Source organism: Corella eumyota, chromosome 1 (genome assembly GCF_963082875.1).
Source record: "Corella eumyota chromosome 1, kaCorEumy4.1, whole genome shotgun sequence".
NCBI lineage: Eukaryota > Metazoa > Chordata > Ascidiacea > Phlebobranchia > Corellidae > Corella > Corella eumyota.
In genome coordinates, this window is record NC_137490.1 from 11,311,901 (window position 1) to 11,327,773 (window position 15,873).

The 15,873-nt window shown below is 29.7% G+C and overlaps 3 protein-coding genes across 6 annotated transcripts; 2 read left to right on the plus strand and 1 right to left on the minus strand.

The window, feature by feature from the left end:
• The first annotated feature begins 129 nt into the window (after positions 1-129).
• LOC145743623 (uncharacterized) lies at positions 130-12,891 on the plus strand. 3 transcript variants are annotated; one of them, XM_082561637.1, is made up of 14 exons: positions 130-172; positions 486-716; positions 1,115-1,220; positions 2,257-2,426; positions 2,704-2,852; positions 3,070-3,173; positions 3,429-3,610; positions 4,085-4,284; positions 4,495-4,609; positions 4,830-5,021; positions 8,400-8,522; positions 10,660-10,844; positions 11,246-11,341; positions 11,970-12,888. In XM_082561637.1, the coding sequence occupies exons 2-14, from the start codon at positions 492-494 to the stop codon at positions 12,121-12,123; spliced, it is 2,001 nt and encodes a 666-aa protein (XP_082417763.1). In that variant the 5' UTR covers positions 130-172; positions 486-491; the 3' UTR covers positions 12,124-12,888. The 3 variants fall into 3 exon arrangements, with proteins under 3 accessions (XP_082417763.1, XP_082417755.1, XP_082417771.1); XM_082561629.1 differs by having other exon boundaries at positions 132-202; XM_082561645.1 differs by lacking the exon at positions 8,400-8,522 and having other exon boundaries at positions 135-716; positions 11,970-12,891.
• Positions 5,033-9,518, minus strand: LOC145743643 (monocarboxylate transporter 9-like). Of its 2 annotated transcripts, XM_082561657.1 has the most exons (6): positions 8,066-9,518; positions 7,560-7,875; positions 7,242-7,382; positions 6,208-7,134; positions 5,770-6,060; positions 5,033-5,472 (listed from the first exon to the last, which is right to left on the minus strand). In XM_082561657.1, exons 2-6 carry the CDS (start codon positions 7,759-7,761, stop codon positions 5,333-5,335), a joined length of 1,701 nt encoding a protein of 566 aa, XP_082417783.1. In that variant the 5' UTR covers positions 7,762-7,875; positions 8,066-9,518; the 3' UTR covers positions 5,033-5,332. The 2 variants fall into 2 exon arrangements, with proteins under 2 accessions (XP_082417783.1, XP_082417792.1); XM_082561666.1 differs by having other exon boundaries at positions 7,560-9,518.
• Positions 12,892-14,099: 1,208 nt separating the features above from the next.
• LOC145760109 (uncharacterized) lies at positions 14,100-15,628 on the plus strand. Its single transcript, XM_082573981.1, has 4 exons — positions 14,100-14,253; positions 14,477-14,647; positions 14,783-15,047; positions 15,238-15,628. The coding sequence occupies exons 1-4, from the start codon at positions 14,181-14,183 to the stop codon at positions 15,341-15,343; spliced, it is 615 nt and encodes a 204-aa protein (XP_082430107.1). The 5' UTR covers positions 14,100-14,180; the 3' UTR covers positions 15,344-15,628.
• The last annotated feature ends 245 nt before the right edge of the window (positions 15,629-15,873 follow it).

A 15,873-nucleotide genomic window follows, 5' to 3' on the forward strand; every position in this document is an offset into this window, starting at 1 on the left:
GATTGCGAAAAGAATGTTGTAAAGTAAGGTTAATAATACAGTATAAAAATTTGACGTTGAGGATAAAGGGTATTTATATTTAGGGATTTTTCCGGATTGTGATACTACTTTTGATTGACGTTTTATTTCGAAACTCATATTTTGTATTTTGCTCGATGATGTAGCTCAACAGGTTAATTAGTAACGTTTATTTAACTACTTTGTAAGTTTGGATATTATCAGAACTGGTTTACTGTTGCTTTTTACATAGTGCCCTGAGATATGCTTACAATTATTTTACAGCTCGCTTAACTCTGTCGTCTACACACGATAATACAGACAGACAGAATGCTCTTTTTTGCTTATACAGCTACAGTCTCTACATCCTTTTTAAATAAAACTTTTTGTTAATAACAGTTTTAAATTTTTTGGTTTTGTAATTATTTTAAATGTACATATTTATTTTTTTTTATAACTTTTCTAATTTTTTTATTTTTGATAATTAGTTAGGCATGGAATCTGAATCTCCACAATTACTACAAGCTGTCGACTTTGAAATTCGTGGATTTATTCATGAGATTCGGGAAAAACGAAACCACTGTCCCAGAAAATTATCTAGCGTTAAACAAAAAAAATTAAAAAGTAATTTGTGGTCAGACTTGCAAGAGGAACAAATTAACTTTCAAAAACAACTTGATGAAGTAGCGCTTTGGTTTGAAAAATGGTCTCATGAAGAGGTATGATATCATTTTAAAATGTTATTTTATTTAAAATTACTAGTAACTATTTTTTAAAAATGATTTACTACACTTGCTCAGTGATATAAAAATGATATTGTTTTTTTTTATTAAAAAAAAACAATAAAAAACTATACATGGAAAAAGAAAAAAAAAGCCATTAAAAACCCAAAATTAATTACATTCAGTTAATCATTTTTTTTAATTGTTAAATGCAAAAAATTGACTATTTAGTTAACTGTAACTAACTTATAGCCCTGTTATAATTTAATTTATATATCATTTACTTATAAGTATTTTTGTTTTTATTTGGTTAAGTAAGAATATTAATTGTTTTGAAATTTACCTAGTTTTGTGTAAACATTTTATTTTAGATTACAAAATTAATTTGTTTTTAGAGATGTTCAATATTGGAGCACCTTATATCATTAAGTGATTACAGTCAATTCCAACTGCTTTGGACTGCAAGTCAACCTATACTACATAGGGATTTTATGTATACAGGTAAATTAAAGTTTGTTAAAATTGTTTAATTATATTAAATAATAGTTAGGCATAGTATTATAATAAAAACAATATTAAAATCAAACAGTGTTAAATTTAATATTTTAATTTCTTTCATAAATTTTGTAACAAATTTTGTAATAGTCCCGAATTTCAGTTTAGATTTTACTCACTTTTGTCAAAATTGTTAATGTTTAAAAGATTATTATCTTATCCACATAAATTTATTTTGTTATTGAACTGAAGGTCTTACTTAAAAACTTAGATCAAATTTCTGGTCTTTTGTATTAAGAACATTTTTTTAAATGTGGGCTGGCTGTGTGGGCAATTTAAACACACTCAATCTTTTGTTTTTAACAGGAATTTTTGTTGTGCTATAAACACTTTCTTTTATAACCTGTAACCTGATAATACCATAACTTTTTAAAGTCGCTATGTTCTAATTAAAAATCCTATTCTCCACCTTTATACATAACTTAATTTTTTGTTATCTTTAAACAAAAATGTGTACTTATTTTTATTAATCTTTATCCACGTGTTAAGTCTAAAGTGTCTAACCGGTTTAAACTTTTGTGTTATGTAACCGCACTGACTAAATATACTGCTAGAAAGCATGATAAATCCTTTAAACAACTCAGTTTAATAACCCTAAGGCTATAAAAAATTTAAAAGTTTTGTGAAAATCATATGCTACAAGCCAATCAAAAAAACAGTTCTAATAGCTTAAAATTAATTAACAAATAAACAATATGGTACTTACATAAAACATATAAAAAGTAATAAAAATATACTGAAAGATTATATTTTTATAATTTTTTTTTATATTGCATATATTTTTGTAGTAACTTAAATTATTTTTATAATTTTAATTTTTTATATAAAAAAGTGAATAGAAAAATTATTTTATTTTAAACTTTCCATTCTCATACTTAAATTAAATAAGTAAAGTGAAAAATTATTTTGATTTTTTAATGTTTTAACTTTAAAATTTTAATTTAAGCAAAAAAAATAGTAATTTTTACAATTTTGTTTGTAGCTAAGGATCGTTATCCAAACGAAAGTTTTGTTCCGATAAGTACCGAGGCTACAAGAGCCACTCGACAACGCTTAACAAGAAATCGAACACTTCAACGATTCTATCGAGCCAAAAGTGCTTACATTCGAGATGAGGTCGATGTAAAGTCAAACATTGGACTGCTTCCACTCGTAATTATTTAAATTCTAAGATTTAAAATTTTTTTAAAATTTTTCACTGACTTTTGCTAAATTTTTTTCATGATAAATAAAAAATTTTTATTATGTTTTATAAGTATAACAATCAAAATTTTATTGGGTTTTTATTATAGATGGTGGTCTGAAATTGGCCCACTTTCTTTTTTTTTTTTGTATTAAAACAATATTTTTATTTTTTGTGATCATTTTTATTTTTATATTTTTTTTGGTTTACCTTATCTTAGATTTTTTAATAATTTTGTTCTGTTAGATCCACAATTCAAACCAAGCAAATGAACAAATTATATATAAGGATGAAATTTCATCTACCTTCAGGTTACCGTCTTTACAACATAGAAGAAGTTTAACAACTCCCATTGATCATTTACCATTATCTAATGAAGATCCAGAAGCAAATTGGTATAAAATAAGAAATAATTTTTGTAATTAGTTTAAGAAAAAATTTCAACAAAGTATTAATTGAAATTTTACTAACTTTGCAAAACTAAAATAATGACAACCTAAAATTTGATTTAAAGTTGTTGGGAATGCTATTTGCTTAATTTTTTAAGTAACATTTTTATTTAGGCCTATATATTTTTTATTTTTGATAATTTAAAAAAATTATAATTTAAAGGCGAACCACAAGACAAGTACGTCGGCACATGCAAGAAACAAAATCAAACAAGTCAGACCCAGAAAACTCTTACCTCCTTTATCAATTGTATACACAGTGGTCAGGTAACAAAGAAATAACTTTATTTAATTCAAAGTGGCTTCATTGTTTCTGTGAACTTGTATTTATCTTTGTGTTTAAAGGTGTGTTTTATTGTTTGATTTAAACCCGGATCTTAATTATTTGGTTAAACAATTAAAAGTCAACATCCATTCACTTGAATACTTTTTTGATAAAAATCTTAAAGAAAATTTGTGTAAGTCTGTATTTTTTTTAAATTTATTTTTTAATAATTATAATTAAAATTTGCAAATGTTAAGGACCCAAACGTGCAACTTTTTTACGGCTTGCATTAATGAAGCTTGATGCACGACAACTTTATTTTCTATCCACCTACCTTGCTGTTCGTCGTCACCGTGACATGCTTGACCTTCTTCCTTCCCATCTCTCGCACTTGATTCTCTCATATTTGTCACCTGCTGACCTTGTAAACTGTGCAAAGGTAAGATTTTCTTGAGACGAATTTTGGACATGTCATTTTTTTTTTGCTAGCTTAAAATTATATTAATAAAAAATCGTTAACATTTAAGCAGTATTGTGTAGTGCTAAGAATACTTTTTAACATAAGTCATGGGTTTGCCTCTCATTGCTACCATGTTGCAACAGTCTTTTGAAAGGTAGAGTCCACAACCAATTGGCAGGATAATTATTTGACAATATTATGAATAATATCTTAAACTGCCAAAAGTAACTAAAGACTAGAGCAGAGTAACAAATTTTACTTGATGTTTAAATGGTAGAGGCGGCCTTTCTATATTAGTAACAAAATTATTCCAAAAAAATGTTAAACAACCAAATTTAATATACTTTAAAATGCTCACTTTTAGAACTTATAACATTGGAGTTTAATATGTTTTAATCTGAAAAATAAGTAATTATCTAATTCTGTTAAATTTAACTAAAATTTTTTTCTTAGGTGTCAAAAAGCTGGCAAGAGTTATGCTACCACAACAAAATATGGAGACAAAAATGTTCGGAAACCCAACTCGACATCCGGCCCCTATATACCCCTTCTCTAGGGGGGTGGAGATCAGCTTATAAGGATGACATAAACCTTAAAAAAAATTGGAAAGTTGGGGTTTGTGCTACTATGAGGTTAAGTGGTCACACTGGGAGGTAAATTTAGTTTTAAAAAAAAAACTTTTTAGTTAATTTTGTATCACTTAAAAACAATTTAGTAATAAACATATTATAAAACATTTTAATTGGTCCAAAATTCTGCGTTTTTTTGATAATTCATAAACATTTATTTTTGATAACATATTGCAGCTCTATTCTGCGTTTTTTAGGCTTTTTAAAATAACATTTGTAACATTAATATTACAGTGTATTGGCTGTAGCCTGTAACGCAAAACTGCTTGTCAGTGGGGGAAAAGATGCGACAGTTAGAACATGGAAAATTGCGTCTGGACGACTTTTACAAACATTTACTGGGCATCAGGCAAGACCATTTACTTGTATTATGATTAAAGATATTTGTATCTAATGTCATGTTGCAAGTGATCACAAAATGTATAACTTTTTAAAGTAACTAATTTTAAAAACGTTCAGTTAAAAAAGTGAAAAAATTATAACAATTTGCTTTTCTGTTATGACTTGAACTCAATTTAAAATAACACTTTAAAATAATTAATTTTTACTTTATTTTTTTAAATTTCTAGAAAGGCGTTTGGGCTGTCGCCATATTAACAGACCATCTTGTAGCAAGTGGTTCCTATGACCGCACTGTCAAAATATGGAGCATAACACCAGGTCGGATTGGTTGTTTACGGACCTTATATGGCCACCATGGTCCAATATGGTCCATGATTTCTAAGAAAAACTTTCTAGCGTCCGGTTCGCAAGATAGACTGGTATGTAAAGCAAGTTTTATTTTATTTTTGCTATAGAATAATAACAAATAAAAATTGCATAGTTAACAGTTGTTTTGATAAAAATATTTAAATTATATATGATATTCAAATTATTGCCATTTCTTTATTTGTTTTTCACTTATAAAAATAATATGAAAAAAAAACAGTTTTAATTTTACAAAACAGCACATAAATGAAATAGCAAGCTTAATATATGATTTTCAACATATTAAATAAGCTTTTAAAAATATCTAAATATTTACACTATTCTCTAAAATATATTGGCTTAAAAACCACTTAATGGTTTAAAGCTATGTTGTTTGGACATTTCTTATCCCATGTTTTTGGGCAAGGTAGTATAAGACCCACACCACGACCGCACATAGGAAAAAGCCTACACTGGTAAAATAGAACACCGCTGTGTAGGTAGATAACATATCGGCCAGGTAACCTAAAATGAAGCCAAAAATAATAAAGAGAATCAAAGTAATCACCCCAACTAGTAATTTGGACATCAAATCTTAAACAAAACTAAGTAAGTCAATAACAAGATTTTGAAATTATGTAATGGATGACTTTAAGCAGTGGGCGTTTTTTTTATTAACAGGATCACCGTGTATTGCTTTTCTAATTATAGGCAGGTATAATATACAACCTGACATCTACATCGTATAATGCGTTGACTGATTACTTTTTATGCCGCCCTAAAGTAATCAAGTATACTTATTAACGACATCGAACAACTTACCTGCCAAAGGCGGGCCTGTCATAATTCCTATCCCGGCAAAAAAGTGAAAAATCCCGATCGCGTAATGCAGATGAGAGGTTGGTACGAATCGGGTGATCACAGGAAATAGCCATACCGAGTTTAGGCCATTTGCCACCCCATAAATTCCCATGTAAACCGACAATCCTACGAATGTGTTTGCCATTGGTGCCCCCAAGCTAGCCAGTCCCATGATAAGTTGTGCAAACCCGAACAGCAACAATTCTGCGCCGTGGCGTAGACACCGCTGTGAAATTTTTGTAGAAAGGTATCCTGTGAATGTAACAAAAAGTAAAATATACGGCTAAAAATAAAATATTAGTGGAAACGAGATTTTTCTTAACTAATTCTTAACGTAACAAAATTAAATTTTATGAAATATCAACCAATTCGATTTGGCAAAACATTTAATTTATAAACCTGCTATAGGTCGTATGCTACTGTCGCATATTGAAAACACCACTAACAGTAGAGCTCCATCGTTTTGGCTGAAGCCAATTGACTGAGCATAAACCACAATAAACCAAGTAGGACAGAAACGAACAGAAAAGTCTAGAAATCCACTTAAAACGAGAAGCATAAACCTCCACTGAGACAGCAACGACATGTACGGTTTTGCAACCTTTGGAATCATTTTAAGCCCTGAATTTGTGTATTTTGACCCGCTAGGCAGTTTATTTTTTAGAGGTTTTAATGTATTTTCAAGATTATATATTTTTCGTGACTCAGTTTTGTGAAATAAGTGGCCGGTACCGTTGTTGTTGTTGGTATGGAATCGATTTAAAAGTGCCTTTTTATACAACGAGTCTGCGTTTGATGACGTCACGGTATGCAAATGTGGTAGTGACGTTGACGTCCTCTCTTCCGTGAAGTCAAAGTCTTCCGTGACGTCATCTGCTACCCAAACTTCGTTTGTGGATTTAGAGATCTCGTGAAAATATTGTAAAGTGTCGACGGAAGGAAAGCGTTGTAAATCGGTTACTTGGGTTTCGGTTAAAAAGGATTTTTTGTAAACCTCATTTAAAGAACTTGATTTTAGTTTGTTTTTAGCTCTTAATACCAAAGGTGTGCCAGGCAAAGTTAGCTTTGTCCCAGTTGATGAATTAAGGATCTCAACAGGCAACAACAATGACCCTCCAACAGCTAAATTTAGACAGAAACCAGCGACGATTAATAGCGTTCCGTCTAGGCCGTAAGATGTCGCTATCAAGCTTAGAAATATTGGAAAGAAAATTCCCATAAATGGAGCCCCAAGCGATGAAATTCCGTATGCGATTGTCCTTTTGTAATCAAAGTAAATTCCGATTTGAGATGTTGCATTGCAGTACGCAAACCCAAATCCAATACCTGGACAAAATGTCAGTTTTAGTTGTTTCCAAAAAAAAAAAAACTAATACAGTACAAATTCGTTAGTGATAACAAAAATTTATCATAGACTTTAAAAATTTTTTTGCCTGTTATGATACTTCCAATATAGCAAATTGGAAGGTTTGGGGCTTGTGACAGAATTATGCATCCCGCGCATGCCACCACCCCACCTAACATCATTGTTTTGCGTGCTCCAAAAAAACTAGTCACTAAACTTGCTGGTAGAGCTACAAAAATAAAAAAAATTTAAAATTTATAAGTTTTTTAAGACGGTTTGTTTGTTTTTGGCGTAGTATTAAAAAGGGCAGTTAAGAGAATAAACTTTTAAAGTGTCAATATGAATTATTTATAAATTAATTTGTTTAATTTCAAATCTTTTAAAATGTAAGAAACTTAATACTTACTTCCACACCCTAAAAACCCAAAAATAAGAGAAGTTATCCACGATGTTGCGATGTTACTTGAGTCAAACTTGGCCTGAAAATCAGTAAAAACGACACCCAGTGCTCGTGGAACTGACCACACGATGGCGTATGTAAGGAAAGCCGTGAACGTCACCGCCCAACCACGTCCACCATCCGGGGGTTTTGTATACGTCAGCGTCATCACGTGATCGTTTTTTATAGTTGTTTGTTGGTGAACTTACCACTGGGACATTTTTCTTAAGCTGGTAACGCGCCTTTTTACACGTCAGCAAGGTGATATTTTCGTAATTTTGCCCTAAATGAACATTTACTTTCACTTCTTTATTTTTCCCATGAAAAAAATGTAAATAGTATCTTGAAAATAATGTTTATCTTAAATACTTAATTTTTAAAGATGTAAATGTTGCAAATACTTTACTTTATGGGCTAACTACACCCCTTTAGCTATTATTTCTGACTTTGCCTTTAAACATCAAATTTCTCACCTTTTATTTAACTTCTCTCTTGTATAAAGCGTGGTATTATACACCAAATGCTACTAATGGTATACTAAAAATATTAACACAATGTAGTGCGAGCGTGTATTAGTATGCTATTTTTGTGACATCACATCCTAACTATTTTACTTGTGTTTAGTGCGTTATTGCAAAAAATACATTTTTTAAATTTTTTTGCAAAGTTTTGACCACATTTAGCGCCATCAGTCCGAATTAATTATTTAGTTTTTAGTTTATGCATGCAAATATGTACATAAAGTTGCCAAAATAATAGGTATTATTCCAACTAGGTTATCTTATTTTAATTTTTAATATGTTTTAGATTAAGTTATGGGATATACGACATTGTACATTATCACGAACTTTAAAGGGTCACACCTCTGCAGTTTTTGCACTAGATGCTAACGATGAAATGACAAGATTATTTAGTGGGTCCGCAGATCGGGTAAAAACAAATTTTGATTTTGTGCGAAAAGTTAACTTAAAGTGTCGTTTAGCAAGCTTTAAAAAATAAATATTTCAAGTTTAGCAAATTTGGTTTTCCGCTATACTGTCTAAAGCGTAGTGGAAGCATACTTTTCCAATTAACGCATTGACCAAAACTGAACTAGTTAAAAAATATTTGAAATATTTGTTATTTTTAGACTATGACGACTTCGTTAAATTTTAATTAGTTTCCCTTGAGAGTGTTGGTTAAAATTTGCCAACAGGGACAAATTCTCTGGGTTTTAAATTTATTTTTAACGTTGTAGGTTCCTTATAATTTTTTAATTATAAAAACATTTTCTTTGTCAGTTTTTGATTAATTAACCCAAAGGGCCCCTCTATTTTTCTAATTATGTTTAAATTAATTTTTAAAAATAATGATTTCTATAAAAAACTATTATGTCTGTATAACTAAAATATTACCCTATTGCTTAAACTGTTTTTTTATTATTCTAACATTGTTTTAAAAAGGACAAAGAATTATCGAAAAACACTAATGCCACTAACTTTAACTTTTTTATGTATATTTATCCACGATGTGAAAAGGTCGACTTCACGACCTAAACATAACATCTGTTACCCCGATCCAGTCTTTCTAGCCTTTACTACAATATTACAATTAGTTATACACTATGTTTAACACCTTTTTCACTATTCGCTTCCCTTATTATAACCTCAACGATGTAATAAACTTGTATAACTTGAGGTCATTGCTTGATAGATTGTTCACGTGATTAGTTTATTGTTATTATGTGACGTCACGACCCCGCGTCGGTGTTACTATTTTGTCAACACTTTTCTTAAGTCGGCTTTGCTATATATGTATATAAACGTTTATTTTTATGTAACATAGACCCATTAAGAAAGAATTGTTTTTTTTTAAACACATTTATAAATTATGCAAAACAGCAGTTCGTAAATTAGCTTGTATAACATACTACCTTATAGTACTAGGCTAATACCTTGACTTTGGAACTAAAAAAACGCTGTTTTTGCTGTTTTTCATTTTTTTTGCTTACATTGCGTTTTGAATCTGTTTTTTGTTTTTTTTCCTACTCTGATTTGGTTGACTGCCCATAGGTGATGGACAATTTAAATTCAATGCGAGGCTACTACTGCTTTTTATCATAGGCGCCTAAATTGGGGTAATTTTAAACTAACTTTAAAAGTTTTTTTTTGAAAGTCACATTGTGGTTAATTTGTCTTTTCACCAATTTTTTTTAATTTGAATATTTTTTTTAATTTGACTGGCAAATCTGCCTTCCCTAAATTTTTTAAAACTTGGCTATACTTTTTAAATTGTAAACATAAGTACACTTCGAGATTTTTTTTTTAACTTTGCCCACATTTACTTTACTCTAATGACTGCGGACTAAAATTGTTTTTATAACCTTGTGACTGGTCAAAGGTTAATGTCTGGCAAAAAATTAACCGCAACTATTCTACCTTATATTTGATAGTTTCGTTGTACTGAAATTTAACAATTTATTTGAACGCGAGCTGTTATTTTATTTTTTCTAAGTTTTTTTTTTTTTTTTTTTTTTTATAATACGCTCACATTTTTAATTTTTTTTTCGTTTTAATGATTTTTGTAACCGCGTATGACCTAATAATCAACTCCATACGTCATTATCGCGACGTTGCTATTGACAACCGATGACGTACCTGGCCTTAGTTTATAACTAAAATATACTAAGATAACTTCAGTATATCCAAATTAAAAGTCTGTGTTTTTCGTATTAAAAGTAAAGTTTGGTGCTTTAATTTTTTAATTTGAAACTATTTTATATTTATTGCGATAGTTTTATTTGAACTCTAAATATCTAAAAAAAAAGATAAATTAAAATTTAAAATGTGTTCGATTAATATTAATATAATAAATTAAATTCGTGTTATTTTTTTATTAAATATCGGTATTAAATTTTTCATTGCTTCAGGCTGTTATACAAATACTGACAAATAATAATTCCTTTGATTGAAAGCCCAAATATTTATTACGTTACTAACATATATTTTGGTATTTGAAAATACAAAATTTCACGTTTCCATGGAAAAAATATTTTTATTATTTTTTTTAAAGATATTTTATTTTTTAGACTGTACGGGTTTGGAACACAGAAAATGGTGTTTGTTTAAGAGTAATTTGGACAGGAGAACCGACTTCTATTATGTCTGTATCTTATAGTCATGAGTTAATTGCTTGTTCTTCTGGTGGTCATGTAACTTTATGGAATCCTGCCACTGGGGTTTGCATTAAATCGTTTCACGCTCACAAGAAAAGGTGAAATTCTGTGTTTTTTATGTGTGGTTGAATTCATTTTTATAGTCGTATAAAAGGGCAATGGATACAATTTAATTCGTCATTTTTTATATTTACTTTTAATTTTGATACATGACATAAATTTGCTGGTGGCGTTGTTTGGTGGTTAGAATACTTGGGGTCAATGGGTCGATCCCCGTTACTTACGTGTTTAAGAGCTCTTTAACAAGAAGCTATAAACGACACAATCTACAGACTAAAAAAACAAAAAACTGCCAAAAGAAAACTTTAGACTCGGCTATATAACGAAAGTTACCGAATGTTTTGGCCTTAGAGCCCTCCTACTAACGTAGAGGATGTATAAATATAAATGTTAAGCCCCTATAAGACTAAAAATTTGAATTCCTTTTGTTTGTTTGAAGGATTGAATCAGTTAAATTGAAATTAAATGATTCAAAAACAGGAATTATAATGAGTGGCGGTAAAGATGGAAGACTTAAATATTGGAATGCTTTTGGGTATTAAAAAATTGTTTTTATCCCAGATTTAAATTGTCATTTTATGTAAAAATACTTAATCGATTGTCCTACTGGCTGCACTTTTAACAAAAATTGCCAACAGTTAAATTTGCCTTTGTGTATTTTTTTATTTTTTTTACATTTATTTATATTTGATGTGGAAAGGTCGACTTCACGGCCCAAACATAGAGTAACATCAGTTACCTCGACCCAGTCTTGAGTTGCCATTGTCAGTTTGGGATATTATTGATTATAATTCCCCGCTATTTATAAGCTGCTGATTAAGTGTTGGCTCAGCAGAAGTTGACACCGTTTAAAGAGCCTTACTCAAGTGCGCTACGTTATTAGAGCAGTGGGGATCGAACCAAGGACCTCATGTAGTGAAAAAAATGGTTTTGGCGACTACACCACCAGATTTATATTTATCAACTGCATAGTTTTAAATTTTATATTGATAGGACTTCAATTTAGTGTAAGTACTTCTTGGCATAGGATGTTAATGTAAGTTTTAGCATGAAATAAACTTATCTTGCACCTTAATTTAACTTTTTTAGATTAAAATCTTAATTTTGTGAGTTCCCAATTTATTTGGACAATTCATAGGTTTTTAAGTGCCATTTTTTTAAAGGGACGGTAAAGTTAAGAAATTGGATGGCCACGAGGGACAAATCAACTCCATTTGTTCTGATGCAACAAGGATTATTACAGCATCGTACGACAACACTATCCTTATTTGGAACTTCCGCGATAAAACAATGAGGTCACGTGGTTCAACAATGTAAAATGACTAAGACTATTGTAAGTTAAAGACAATGGGTTAATGTGGGTATGGTCATAATTGTTGTTTTTTAACAATGATATTGAAAATTTTCAAATCATTGTATTATGTATGTCTCAATAGCTGTTTTTTTTGTAGAATTTGTATAGAACAATTTGGGCCAACTTTATTGTTTGGGTGTTTAGGTTATAAATATATATTATCCATTTGCATATCATTAAACAATAATATTTTAAGCTGTTTTTGTATATACAGATAACTAGGCCTTTGCTGAAATCGTTTTGCACTTACAATTATGTTTTAAATACAAGTGTTATATAAATTCACGTTATTTTCTACCTGTGTTAAATTGTATTGTGTATTATTTAAATTATTGCATGGTGTTATTTAGTTTATATCATCTATAACGTACTGTGATTTTTGGTCAGAAACGTTTTTACCAATCTCTGTGTTTTCTTGGTTTAACATTTTTTTACTGTGTTTTTTTCTAAGCTGTTTGATCAGCTATTCAATTCCATAAGTTCTACCTTGTTTGTTATAATTCGCTTAAGGTTTTATTATTACATCACTTTATACTGTTAGTTTAATGTTTTTAAGTGCTAAATGGGATGTAAAACATTGTGTTTTTTTCTAATTTTAAACTTTATCTATCTTGTGTAATATTAGGTTTTAAAATTCAATGACAAATCTAGCCATAAATAAACATTCCAAGCTTTTATAAACAGCAATTTTACCACTTTTATGGAGATTTGTTCATGTAACTGAATAATATCACAAAAAATATTTAACAATTACTTGTTACAAACTGCCAGACTGTTAAATATTAGGTTTCAAAAGGGCCCTGGAAATAACACCTTTACGCAATGTGTTTAAATAACAAATGTCTGTACTAAGAAAGGATGTTAAAAGTAACATCTTAGTGATGACGTTATAAGTTAAAAGTAAAATGATTTTAATACGTTGGCACATTTTGGTGTAGAATAAAGTTACTCAGTATTAAATTACAGACAAATAATTGCGCGAGATAATAATAGGCTAGCGAAGAATAAAAGGATAGTCGCAATAATTGGATTGCCATAGGCTCGCCTACAGCATAAAATATGACATTTAAAGAGACATGTTTTGAGTGTTGTTTTTTGTGCTTTTATGTTATATAAAAAGAACATTAAGTTATAACGAAAATTCAAAAATATTATTAAAATAATGATGTCATATTCTGGTTATAGGTTTATGTTGACATGTTAAGTTTCAAGTAACTGCGAAGTTAGGCCTATGAAAGTGGAACGTATTTCAGTTTAGTTTACTTGTTTCTCTTTTTGTTTAGGCAGAAGGCACAGTAGAGAAAACAACAACTTAAAAGCCAAACTTTTTTTCTTATGAGGAAATAAGGTTTGTTTGAGTGTCTAGTCGTAGCACGAAGTCAGTCGAGTTTATTGTTTACCAACATTTTCTATTGGGAATAAATAAGGCGTGTCAGTTGTTTGCGGCCATTAACTACAATACCATTTTTCTGGTTTACTGAGTACGCTCTAAATACCATAACCACATGAATACTGTTGGTTTTTGGTGTAAGACGAAATAAACGATTTCCTTTTCATTACTTAAATATTGCTTTTAAAGACAATGTATGCTTAGAAAAAGTAACGACGTCAGCTATTTATTCAGTCTTGGGGAGCCAGCCTACTTTATGACTATAAATTATTTAGTGCATTTAGAATGCGGTTTAATGCTGCAATGTATTAAGAGCGGCCCTTTAGCTTTTCTCATATTTTATTAAGAAACTTAGACAGTCGTTGAAGGACAGTCGTGAATATATATATTACAAACTTAAGTATTCGTTATATTTGTACATATTTATTAAACACCGATGTTTGTATATTTTTTACCTATATATTATAACAAATTTAGCATGTTTATTGGGAAACGGCACAAGTATACAGTAAAATTGTATTATTTGCGTTTTATATAACTCTAGTACTTTGTATAGTTTAATAAAAGGCAATCTTATTTAATAATCATATTATGTTAATTGTTTTTTAGATTAAATTTCACGAGTTAAGTATGGATAAAAAAATAACTATTTTATTTTTGATCGTGTGTTGTTGTTTTCTTGTTACTGAAGCAGGGAAAAAGGGTAACTGTTTTTATATTAAATAATGGCTTATTTAAAAAAGAATTATCTTGTTAGTTTTTAATTACTATTTACTTTGACAATGGTAATGTCATAAGCTTTGATTTATTTAAATCAACTTTTAATCAATCGACGCAAGGCAATGCAAAAGTTAAATGCCATTGTTAAGTTACTGGCATCAATAATAAAGAAAGTTTAAACCTTTTATTTTGTTATTTTATTAAAGGTCGAAAACCCAAGGTTCCTCTTCGGGAATGCGAGTCGCCTGTTTGGAATGCTCACATAGTGGACAACTGGATTTTGCCTGACATTCTCAACACAACCACGTGGAAGTACGAACTCAAGTTTAAAGGTTTGGATGCTAAAGGGCGTTACAAACCCGGAAAAAAACTCACCGGTAAATAAAATTAATGTTTTGTTTTATGTTTTTAAATTATTTTATTTAATAATTGTATGTTACGTATAGATAATATCCTAAAAACAGAATGTTATCCTAAAGAATTTATATTATTAATTTTTTTTAATAATTTAGTCTTCGTTCAATCGCACAAGGCTAAGGGGCATAAAAGATTGAAACTGGATGGATTTATTGTTACCATCGATCAGCACAACCCAAATGGTGAAGCGACCAACCCAGCATGTGGAGTAGGTCACTTTATTCGTAAAAAGAAGGGTAAAATGGCGATGCCAGAAGAGGGTTGCTCTGGACCGCTCGTATACAACCCGAGCCCAGCCAAATTTGTGAAAAAGGCAAAGGGAAAATGGGTCGCTCCGATGTGTGGCGAAGTTGTTATGAGGTAAATGTTGTTTTTTATTTAATTTACTATTTATTACTTAATTTTATTACTATTTAATTCCAGTATTATTTCATTTTGGTATTTTATTTTATTAGATGTATTTGAAAAAAAAAAAACGAATAATAAAAATTTAAATTTTGTTTTTGAGTAACGTAAACCGATTTCATTTAAAAATATTTCACCGCTACAGGGCGACAGTGAGAGGCGAGAACGGGAAACTGTACTACGATGACGGTGATGTCGACGAGCAATATCACCTTCTTACAGCTTACCTAAGCCCTGCAATGGAAAGCTAAGTTAGATGCTAGAAAACCCCAACACTAACAGAACATTTCTTTAAACATTTTGGATCGTCTTGGTCCTGTATAGCTTTAAAAACTTTTTGTATTCGATTTCATTAGAATTACAGCTTTGTAAAATATATGAAACAACTAAACTTTGCACGTTTTCGCAAATCAACTATATTAAATATTGGTTTAAAATGTATATAATATTTTGCTTGTGAAATAGTTGTTTTCAATTGCGTAATATATGTTAGAGTTTCTGCAGTTTGCAGGCTACAATAAAATACAAAGCTGTCGTATGAAAAATTTTAAAAAAAGTTTGCAAAAATTTAGCATCATTAAAAAATGCTTTTTTTGTTTCAAATTTAAAATCACATTTAAAGTAAATGATATTATTTTGACATTCTTTAATTTTGTTTTTATAGTTCAAGCATAATCGTTTATTTTCACCAAAAAAATTAATATACCGCACATTGTAACGAAAAAAATGTAACGATTTTTTTAGTTTGCGTAAAAGTACATGTCTAAAAAAGTAAATACAT

Excerpts from the sequence above, each read along its gene's own strand:
- LOC145760109 (XM_082573981.1), top strand. The coding sequence starts at position 14,181 with ATGGATAAAAAAATAACTATTTTATTTTTGATCGTGTGTTGTTGTTTT. Across the intron at positions 14,648-14,782 it reads ACCCGGAAAAAAACTCACCG|TCTTCGTTCAATCGCACAAG; the intron begins GTAAATAAAATT and ends TTAATAATTTAG. Across the intron at positions 15,048-15,237 it reads TGTGGCGAAGTTGTTATGAG|GGCGACAGTGAGAGGCGAGA; the intron begins GTAAATGTTGTT and ends TCACCGCTACAG.
- LOC145743623 (XM_082561637.1), top strand. The coding sequence starts at position 492 with ATGGAATCTGAATCTCCACAATTACTACAAGCTGTCGACTTTGAAATT. Across the intron at positions 5,022-8,399 it reads CCGGTTCGCAAGATAGACTG|ATTAAGTTATGGGATATACG; the intron begins GTATGTAAAGCA and ends AATATGTTTTAG. Across the intron at positions 11,342-11,969 it reads AAATATTGGAATGCTTTTGG|GGACGGTAAAGTTAAGAAAT; the intron begins GTATTAAAAAAT and ends ATTTTTTTAAAG.
- LOC145743643 (XM_082561657.1), bottom strand. The coding sequence starts at position 7,761 with ATGACGCTGACGTATACAAAACCCCCGGATGGTGGACGTGGTTGGGCG. Across the intron at positions 7,135-7,241 it reads TATTGGAAGTATCATAACAG|GTATTGGATTTGGGTTTGCG; the intron begins GCAAAAAAATTT and ends CATTTTGTCCAG. Across the intron at positions 6,061-6,207 it reads TAGCATACGACCTATAGCAG|GATACCTTTCTACAAAAATT; the intron begins GTTTATAAATTA and ends TTACATTCACAG.